At 52.5% G+C, this 10737-nt stretch overlaps 1 protein-coding gene across 1 annotated transcript in view; it reads left to right on the forward strand.

Moving 5' to 3' along the window:
- Nucleotides 1–6027, forward strand: part of SYNE3 (spectrin repeat containing nuclear envelope family member 3) — a 104080-nt gene extending 98053 nt beyond the window's left edge. The window contains exon 20 of the mRNA XM_047080157.1: nt 2837–6027. Coding sequence (XP_046936113.1) covers nt 2837–2905 — 69 coding nt within the window. The 3' untranslated portion in view covers nt 2906–6027. The remainder of the gene's footprint in view (nt 1–2836) is intronic.
- Nucleotides 6028–10737: the final 4710 nt, after the last annotated feature.

Genomic DNA, 10737 nt, shown 5'->3' on the forward strand with positions numbered 1-10737 from the left:
TGAAGAAGGACTTAGCTCCACGGGTCCTAGATTCCTTCACATCTCTCTTGCTCTGCATGTCTGTCTGTGTCTTTGTGTTTTAGAAGCCACTGGTGTTCGTCATATTTGTTGGGTACCTACGGTGTCAGAGGCAGGAAAAAGGCAAGTTTCCAGGATCAGCTTTGGAGGAATGAAAACTTTGCAAGCCCATTTCAAGTCCAAGAGACCAATCCTCTTGTGCCAAAGCATGTGAGCCTGATGGGTTTGTTAGTTTGCCTTGTCCTCTCTCCCAAGGGAGGGCTCGGGAACGAGAGGGGTCCAGGCCTCTGCGGAACCCCACCTGGAGGCGTTGGCCACATTCCTGCCCTCTCTCTACCCTCAGCCAAGTCCAAAGACTGACTGGCTGTTTACACCGCTGGTCTGGTCTGGTTGACGCAGGCGACGGTCTGGTGGAATAGGGGTGTGTGTGTGTGTGTGTGTGTGTGTGTGTGTGTGTGTGTAGTTGCCACATAAGTGGGTTTTGGCGTCGAAAGCAAACTTCAGTGTTTAAAATGTTCTGTTATGTAAACAGTATTCACAGGGACCATATCCACTCCCGTCATACTAGTTGGTGATTGTCAAACATGCGTTTGCAATAAATTAAGCTTTCTGGGAAGGCAAGCAGTAACAGAGCCAAATGAGTGTCCTGGAACATGTGTGTTTTATCTCGGTTCATATCAAGTCCACGACCAGCCCAGAGCCTTCCCCGCTCGGGAGGGAGGGAGGGAGGGAGGGATGCGTGGGTTCTTCTAGCTTCTCAGTGCTATGGTTTCAAAGTCACCTTGAAGTTTACAGCCCCTTTCTGTGGCTGGAGTTGGAAGTAGCCGTGTTCTCAAAGACGGCTGGATGTTTTCGTTGTTGCTTTTTTTGCATTTAAAAATGTATCGCTTTATGTCTGGAAATAAAAAAATCTCTATTTTGGTCTATGAAGCATCGTGTGGTTCGGAAAATCTTTTTTTTCTGGAGTCAAGGGGTTTTGTCTGAAGAGGTTACGAGGAGAAAGAGGGTTATGTGGCTAAGGCTGACTGATTTTTAAATTCTGGCCTCCAGGCAGCAGCAAGGCCTGGTTTATGCAGAGGTTGAACTCAGGGTGATAGCGGTTCTCAGCTCCTCGGAAACGTCAGGATCGCCTGGGAAGCATCTTCAAAGTCATTGCCGGCATCTCCCCAGACCTCGTGGGCTGCAATCTGGAGGGTAGACCGAGTGGAGTTTGAAAATTCCAAATGCGCTCTGAGTAGACAGACGGCCCCAAACAGAGGCAGGCACCAGGCAGATAACAGAAGGCCCTTGGATCAAAGCCCCACTTTGATGGTTTGTTTAACAAACCGTTCTTAGGTCTGAGAATCTGCTTTCCAAAGCCACAGGGTTTTGGAAGCTGTACCCAGAGAGGGCAGAGGTACAAGAGAAGGGGGGATACCATCCCATGTTCGAGGAGAGGTCTAAGAAACCAGCAGCGAACCCCAGACCCACCGCCTGTCAATCAAGTCTCCCGGCAATGGCCCTGGCTTGCCAGGAGAAATGTGTGTCCAGAATCTTCCGCTCCCAAAGCGTATGTACTTCAGTTTCGAACACTTTCCATGAGGTTTTAAAATAGAAAGGCTTTGACTCTTGCATTATTTATCCGCCCATTCCCGAATTTTACAAATCTGTTATTTTAATAACGCACGCAATCCTTTTCCTACTCTGTTCTCTGAAGACACCCTCGTCGCTTATTAAGAAGAGAGAGACAAGGACCTCTCAGGTGAGAAAAACGTGTCTTTAATCCCTCACCCTTAAGTGACTGGTAAAAGGGAGAGACCGGGTTTTAGACTCTGGGTAAAACTAAGTGGTGTCCAGAATTGTGAGTGTGAAGGACTTGGAACCTTCTGGATGCAGGAACCGGTTCCCTGGCACGTGCCCTTGGAGTCCAGCACCATTCCCGTCGCTGAGCCTCGGATGGGAGAGTCTGTTCTGTTAGGAGGGGGTCCTCGGCTTCCACAGGTCAGCCTTAACGGCAGGTGAGACCGCGGAGTCCTCGGTGCCCCAGCTGGTCGCTTCTGGGTGTCAAAGGGCAGAACAACTCTCCGCCGTCAGCCCGTAACAAGAGTAGTGCTTGTTCGCTATAAGGAATTCACTTCCAGAAGTGAGTCCGGGGGCGCCTGGGTGGCTCAGGCGGTTGAGCGTCCGACTTCAACTCAGGTCCTGCTCTCACGGTTCGTGAGTTCGAGCCCCGCATCGGGCTCACCGCTGTCAGCGCACGGCCTGCTTGGGATTCTCTGTCTCCCTCTCTCTCTGCCCCTCCCCTGCTCATGCTGTCCCCCAAATAAATAAATATTACAAGAAAAAGAAGAAAGACGTGAGTCCATCAGGTATCTTGGGACCTAATGGCTAACGTCTTAAGAGTAGTACCCGAAGCCCTCGTGACTCTTGTGACCTGGGGTCAGGGGGCCCCTCGACTCCTGATTAGCCGTCTCCCAAAACAAAAGACAGAACCTCGTCCGCTGGGACACTCTACCCTTGAGGTGTATGGAGGTCATGGGGTCGGCCCTACGTAGCTGATTTTAAAAAGCTTTAATCTGCATAACGTGAAGGTAAGGCCAGGCATCACGTAGAGTGACTGTGTGCTGTTTCTAGCGACCCGGGGTCGGGAACTTCGGCGTTAAAACATCACTTCGGTGGGAAGACTACAGGTTCTAAATCCTTACGGAGCTCTCATACTCCTGACTGGGTGATTAAGTCATTTTTATGACTATGTGATTTTCCACTCCCCCCTCCACCCCCCACCCCCCCACCAGCCCTAGTCATGGAAGTAATTATCTTACCTCTGTTTTCATCTGAGGCTTCCCAGCCCGGCCGTGACATGTTTAATTGGAGAGATTCATCATCTTTCGTGGAAACCCCTTGGTGAGACGCTATTCAGCTACTTGGCCTTGGCCTTTCCTGTCACCGTCTGGCCGGCTCTGGCTCCCAACCGCTCCTGCGGTGACCTTTCGCCACCCTGCTTCCCTCGATTATGCTTCAAGGGGAGCGCCCCCGGCCCGCTCCGGGTTTCCGCCGTGGGGATCCTGGATTGCCGTCGCGCTTTGGCGTGCGTCCTGGTCGGTCCCTGCTTCCAGCTCCTCCTTGGTCTTCGCCGTGGCCTTCTGCTAATTTCTAACAGGAGGCCTCTGCTACCAACGGACAGCAAGGGAAATTGCTCCAAATTGTCCCGCGACCGTCTCTCTCCATCGCGAGTGTGGGTTTCCCGTCCTTGACCATGTGCAAATAATTGAGGCCCTTTTGCTTTGGAATAAGGTGATGGCATGACAAAAAGAAAAGTTAAAAAAAGAAAAGAAAAAAGCAAGCTCCTTGCGATTGGGCGTCCTGGATCACATCCTGGAACGGTAAAGGGACATTAGTGGAAAACTCAATGGAACACAAATGAAGTCTGTGGTTTCCTGAATAATGTCACACCGGTGTTCGTGTCGTGGTTTTGACGAGAGTCCCACGGTTCCGTGAGCGGTTCGCGTCAGAGGAGACCCGGCGACGGGAACTTGGTGCTGTCTTGGCACCTTCTCTAAAATTATCCCAAGGAAAAATTTTATTTATTTATTTATTTTAAGTAGAGACTTTTATGGCCCTGGGGAAAAGGGGAGAGTTCTCTCTCGCCTCTAAATTGCTCCCTTAAAAACGGGTTTGGATCTGTCCTGGGAACAGGCTTGGAGTCAGCCCCATCCACATTTGCCTCCCAGTCACCGCATCTCCAAGGTAGCAACCTTGGGAAAGTTCTCCAGTCTTCTTGAATGATACTTACCACAAAGGGATATGGCCGGGAGTAAAAGCAGCCAGCATGCCCAGCGCTTGGCACGTAGCGAACACTGAGCCGGTGTTCTGGTCCCATCCCAGCCGCCTCCTCGGCCGCGCTCAGCGCGTTCGGAAGACATGTCTTGTTTCAGCCCTCTGAACGTGGGGTTTGTAGGCGACGTAGGCCGACCCCAAAGTACGGCCTTGCAACTGTGCCAGGGGTCTGCGGCGTCCCCTACGCGCTTCGCAAGTGTCCCGGGGATCCTCGTTGAGCAGGGGGCTTCTGGAATCAGCCAGGGGTCAGTTGCAGACAACAGAACCCACTCTAGCCCGTTTAAGGAGAGAAAGATGAATTACAGGGTGTTGGGTGGCTCACAAAATTGCTGGCAGGGTTGAAGGAGTCGACCTCTAGTCTGAGATTCCAGAAATAAGCCCAGCCTGAGGACCACTCTGGCCTCTTCCCTGGCGGAGACAAGAGGCAGCCACCACTTTAAGAAGCTGCCAAGCCTGGAAGCCACCGCGGTTGCCTGAAGACTCTTGTTGTCTCCCCCGGTCACCCAGAGCAGCCACCCAGGTGCCCCGCGTCAGGCCGTCTCATGGGCCTCCCTTCCATACCGCGTATCGCGGCAGGAGAACCTGAGCGGGCAAAGCCTAGGTCACATCCAGGGCCCGGCAGCAAAGGAGTCTAGAAATGTCGTTTTAGCTTTACCCTCTCTGCATCACAGGAGGGCGTCTTGCAAGGGGTTTCCTGGGTGATGAACCGAGCACCCCACAGCCCACGCCTTTGGATGCTTAATATTCACGCGCACCCCTGTTTCCCCATCCAAAACTCCAAATGAAAACAGCAGCAGAAACACTCAGCTCCCACGCTGTGCAATGCGCCTCCCGCTCGTACAAACAGGTGCACGCTTGGCGACACGTCTTACTAGTCAGTATATCCATTTTCGTGCTCCGTGAGTTTCCCTCGGGTTCATTCGCAGTCTTAACTTGATAGCCTGAAGTCCGTGAACGAAAAACACGGTTAACGACCCAGTCCCCGCCACCACGCCCACGTTGTCCATGAACAGGCACCGGAGTGGCTGGAAAGAGGCCGTGTGATTGCCCAGCTGACTCTCAGGAGCCTCCTTTGTATAGATGGGCTTTCGGTGAGCAGACAGCCCCACGTAGCCTGGCACCCGAGATCTACTCCAAGAGGACCACCCACAAACCTCTCCTTCAAACTTCCTTGTCATCCGTCCCTAACCTTGAACTTTTCAAGCCCTTGACCATCCTTAAGTCAAGAATGTTTAAGTAAAGAATGTTTCTGAGTTCCTACTGTATGTCAGGCATGAACAAAATGGTGAAGGAGAGCAAACCCAGGCTCCCGCCTTCATGGAGCCTCCTTCCTGGAGCTGACCGCTGCCCACCAGTCCACGTAGATCTGTACTCCCAGTCACTTCTGTTATCGGGCAAAATGGATTACCAATGGACAGCTCAAAGCTGGCCCCTGGGGGGACTTCCCTTCCCCTTGCCTTTCATCACGGGCCTTCGGGAGGACTTCGATCCCATAGCACTGAACTTCTGGCTGGTTCTGTCATATCATCCAAGGCCAGGTGGAAACTCAGGCTCAGAGTCTTTACCTCTAAGACAAGGGTCATGGAGCCTCAGGGTGAGGCCATGGGGCAGGCAGAGGGGTTGGGGACTGTGCAGCAGGTGTGGGTGACCTGGAGTGTGAATCACCGGGTGACCAAATGAGAGAACTGGCAAAGACTTCAGGCCTGGACACTCAGCTAGAACTGGACACGGCACTGGGATCAGACTGTGTGGGGTTCCCGCCCATGGAAAGGCTGCACAGGCAGATGGTGAGGTCCTCTTGGCCGCCATGACCCCCGACCACTTGAGCACTGCCCTCGCCATGGACTTCTCTCCATCCACCCCTCCTGGTGCTGCTGGGAGACCCTTCTCTGACAACATCTGGGACTCTGACATGCCCCTGCCCCGCCAAAGCCAATTTGTGACCATTGGTTTGCTCCTTCTCCCTCTCCATCGCTCTTTCTTTGATATCTGCTCCGTTCGCTCATTCCCTGGCCTTGACTCTCTTGAGTCTCTCCAGTTTCTGGTTCCATCACTTGAGAGCTGTTTTGATGTTTCCATCCTCTAGGACTGGGCTGGCCTGTAGGTCAAATCCAGCTGTGACCTGTTTTTGTGTAGCCCAAGATGACCAACAGGATTTAAAATTTTTTAAAATGGTTCCATGTTTAAGTGGTCACGTATTAGGGGCGCCTGGGTGGCTCAGTCGGTTGAGCGTCCGACTTCGGCTCAGGTCACGATCTCGCGGTCCGTGAGTTCGAGCCCCGCGTCGGGCTCTGTGCTGGCAGCTCGGAGCCTGGAGCCTGCTTCTTTGGATTCTGTGTCTCCCTCCCTCTTGGCCCCTCCCCTGCTCACGCTCTGTCTCTCTCAAAAATAAATACACTTAAAAAAATTTTTTTGAAAAAATGATCACATATTAGGTGGTCATATAAGTACGTACATCACATCTTCAGTTTTGCCTCTTAGCCTATAAAGGCCTAAACCATTTCCTACCGGGCCCTTTCGAGAAGCATTTGTCAGACCCTGCTCAGGGCTGTCGCCTGCACGACTTCCGGCCCAGCCACCCCTCGTATCCAAGCTGTTCGCCCCTGGATCCCAGCCAGGTCCTTCTGGAAGACCAGCTCCCTGCAGGCGGGCCCTGACCCCCCTGAAGGGGGCCCAGGCAGAAAGAACATCGGACTGGGTGTCAGGAGAAATTGCTTCCAGTCCCAGCGGTGGCCACCAGCTCCCTCTGTGTCTCTAGGTAACTCGAGGGCCCCCTCTGCCTCTGAGCCCCTCGCTGCCAAGCGGGGGATGAGCCGCGAAGCGCGTTGTAGAACTCCCAGAGCCGTGCCAGTCCTCCCGAGACTGTCATCCACGTGACCGCCAGGGACACACCGAGAGAGGGACACACAGGCGGAGAGGAGGACTCAGGGTGCTTGTGGTTAATCCTTCATGCTGGGGCCTCCCGTGATGAGCCCTGCAGGTGCACGTGCACACGCACACAGAGGTGCACGCCACCCCCCACAGATGCGTGCGCCTGCTTGCAACACACACTGCCCACGTGCACACGCGCGTGCCCACGTCTAACACGCGTCACGTGCACAGACACACCTGCGCCCCACACGCACTCTGTGCAGACACACGTCGCAGACGAACGCACACGGCCCTCCGTCCAGCCTTTGTGGCTGAGAGCCCCACCGGAGCTCAGGGGCGCATCCCTGGGGGTTCCCTCCTAGACTCTTGGCCTGACGAAGTCTCCTCGGGAACCAGAAAATTAAATTCGGGGTCATTTCTCTGTGCCGGATATCGGGCATAATTTGAGGATTACTGTGGGCAAGGAAAAGAGAACGGACATTTCTCTCTCCCTCTCTCTCTCTTTCTTTCTTTCTTTTTTTTTTTTTTTAACTGAGCTTGAAAAGAAAAAGGCTGTTGTGTGGGGTAATGAGCCTTTTGGTGGGTGAGGTCAGGAGGAGGTGGGGCCCGGAGCAAATCAGAGCCAGCATCTGAAGACGCAGCAAGTCTTGCCTTTTGGGGTCAGGGAAGGGGGTCAGTCATGCGGGGGCTATAAAGAAAGAGATTGCATGTAATTGAAGAAACATCTTCTTACAATCATGTTTGGCTGAAAGGCATGGCCGACCCTGACCAAAGGCCCAGGGGGCCGAACACAAAACGTGTATAGTCTGGGATGCCAGAACACCTCCCACAAGCAACATGTATCAAAACCCGAGTTTGTGCAGGAGCTGGGGGGGGAGCCACGGAGGGAGCCATTTGTTTTATGAGTAATGCATTCGAGGCGTAATACCCTGATAACGCAATATTCACAGTTTGCTAGGCATTTCCACCGACATTATTTCCTTTGGTTCTCACAGTAGATGTCAAAGGCATTATTGTATCTAACCCCCAAGACTATGTCTTGGGTACGGAAGAAAGAAAGGAGAAGAAAGGCCTCAAGGTGCAGAATACAGCAGGGCTGGAGAATGTTGAACCAAATCACTCAGTCCAGAGGTACCAGATAGGTTCACCTGGATGACTGCCCCAAAGCACTGGGTTGAGGACCCTGAGGCTTGAATAAGCGAAGAACTCCAAGATCCCTGAGTGACCACCATGGCCGTGGTGGCGGTGGGGGGGGGGTGCATATTTGGATTCCTTCCCTTTACCTTATTTGTCTCGTAAAGGGAGAGGATTGCTCTCCAGCTGGGTTTACGAATTCACATGCTCACAGAACCCAGGTAGGAAACACAAATGAGAGACTTGGTCACTTGCAAAAACATTGCGGAGAAAGGTTTGGGGGCCCTGTCGGTCGTTGCCAGGTGGGTGTGGGCGCTCTGGGTCATACGTCTGACAGTTCTTAGATCACACAAGATTTCAGATTTTAATGTTGAGAGAAAGTCTTTTACGTGGCAACTAATTTGAATAATTAAAAAATACCTGTGCCGTGTGTGTGTGTGTGTGTGTGTGTGTGTGTGTCTTTAGGCTGGATGTGACCCAAAGGATTGCTTTGCATCCTTTAGTCTAAATAATCCCCCATGTTCCTTTTGGTTCAAAATTTCTGAATTCTGGGGCACCTGGGTGGCTCAGTGAGTTAAGCATCCAACTCTTGATTTCGGCTCAGGTCGTGATCTCATGGTTTGTGAGATCGAGCCCCATGTCAGGCTCTGTGCTGACAGCGCAGAGCCTGCTTGGGATTCTCTCTCGCTCCCTTTCTCTCTATTCCTCCCCCGCTCTCTCTCAATAAATAAACTAAAACAAAAATCTAAATTCTATGTGGGATGCAGACCCAGACACCATGCTCACGTGATATGTTTCTCAGTAGAGCCATCGTTCAAACCCTGGGCACTCACCCACCTGGCCTGAGAGCAGTTTGAGTACCTACGATGTGCCATCACCAGACTTTTATACACATTGTCTCACTCAAGCTTCACAGGGACTTCCAGCTGGCTCTCCTCGTTTTTCATGCCGCTGAAGACACAGGCTCAGAGAGGTTACAGACTTGCCCAAGGTTGCACAGCACAAAACCCAATCAAAATGTACTCCTTGGTGATTTTGCAAGCTTTCGGGTTTTGAGGGTGGAAATTCCATGACATAATCAGCACTAGAGGAAAAAGATTCTCTGAACGCTGATAGCTGCATAAAGCCGATGAGGACTTACACCCGATGTAGCATCTAGATCCCCTGTGGCATGCCCAGTGTTCAAAAGATTGTAACTCGATCCTCTTTGATGGATAACCCAGTAGGCGTTATCGGGGTTGGGCCAGTTCTGAGGCCCCTGGGCAAGCAGTCCCTTGGCTGACTTCCAGCCCATAAATTGTCCTAAAGGGCCGCCAGGTTTTGGCTGTTGGTGGAAGACCGGAGAGATAGGCCCTGAAAGGCAGTATCTTTCCCATCTGTTCCGCATTACGATGCTGTTAAATATTTCATGCTCTCCATTGTACCAACAAATAAAAGCAGAACTAATCTCTTTGTTTTAAGTTTCCTTGACTGGCATGGCTGGTGAGTAAGCAACATACGTATTTTCTCACAACTGGAGGGGACTGGTTCTGCGGGAGGTTTGGAAAGAGAAAGGCTCTCACTCACGAAGCTGAGTGGGAAGTGTCCTGATGCTGATGGAGAGACAAAAATGACAGCTCCGGGGACGGGGGTGAGGAAGATGTTTTTCAGTTGTCTCAGCCATGGAGATGAGAGCCTGGGAGACAAGACTTTCTGGGGTGCACCCAGCTATCGCCCATCCATCCATCCATCCATCTGTCCTTCTGCCTGTCCGTCCATCTGCCCATCTGTCCACCCATCCATGCATCCACCCACGCATGCGTCCCTCCACCCGTGTGTCCACGTATCCATCTGTCCATCCGTCCCTCCACCCATCCGGCCATCCATTCTTTCAGCCCCATTGTTGGAAGGCACCCAGGAACCAAGGGGTGCACCTGGCATCTAGAAGCTGGAAAAGGCGTGGAATGGATCCTCTCCTAGAGCCTCCAGAAGAAAGACAGCCCTGCTGACACCTCAATTTTAGCCCCATTTTAAGCCTTCTTATTAATCTTATTAAGATCATAGATCTGGGCTATTTCGAGCCACCCGGTGTGTGGCAGTTTGTTACAGCCCCAACAGGAAGCCAACACACAACCTCACGGGGTCACGGCGGGCGTCGGATGAGCTAATATTTAAAAGCACTTAGCACAGTGCCTGGCACAGAGGAAGTGCTGGGAAACCGTCACGGCTCTTGCTCTGTTATCACCACTGTCCTGATGTGCTGTGAGGGCAGGGAAATAACCAAGGAGTTTTTTATTAAAAATGCAGGGGCGCCTGGGTGGCTCCGTCGGTTGAGCGTCCGACTTCAGCTCAGGTCACGATCTCGCGGTCCGTGAGTTCGAGCCCCGCGTCGGGCTCTGGGCTGACGGCTCGGAGCCCGGAGCCGGCTTCCGATTCTGTGTCTCCCTCTCTCTCTGCCCCTCCCCCGTTCGTGCTCTGTCTCTCTCTGTCTCAAAAATAAATAAACGTTGGGGCGCCTGGGTGGCGCAGTCGGTTAAGCGTCCGACTTCAGCCAGGTCACGATCTCGCGGTCCGTGAGTTCAAGCCCCGCATCGGGCTCTGGGCTGATGGCTCAGAGCCTGGAGCCTGTTTCCGATTCTGTGTCTCCCTCTCTCTCTGCCCCTCCCCCGTTCATGCTCTGTCTCTCTCTGTCCCAAAAATAAATAAATGTTAAAAAAATAAATAAATAAATAAATAAACGTTAAAAAAATTTTTTTAAAAATGCAATGCGTGCTAGGGGCGCCTGGGTGGCGCAGTCGGTTAAGCGTCCGACTTCAGCCAGGTCACGATCTCGCGGTCTGTGAGTTCGAGCCCCGCGTCAGGCTCTGGGCTGATGGCTCGGAGCCTGGAGCCTGTTTCCGATTCTGTGTCTCCCTCTCT

Source organism: Lynx rufus, unplaced genomic scaffold, assembly GCF_022079265.1.
Source record: "Lynx rufus isolate CCGP_SWC_20201006 ecotype Redwood Valley unplaced genomic scaffold, mLynRuf1.p SCAF_17, whole genome shotgun sequence".
In the NCBI taxonomy this organism is placed as follows: Eukaryota; Metazoa; Chordata; class Mammalia; order Carnivora; family Felidae; genus Lynx; species Lynx rufus.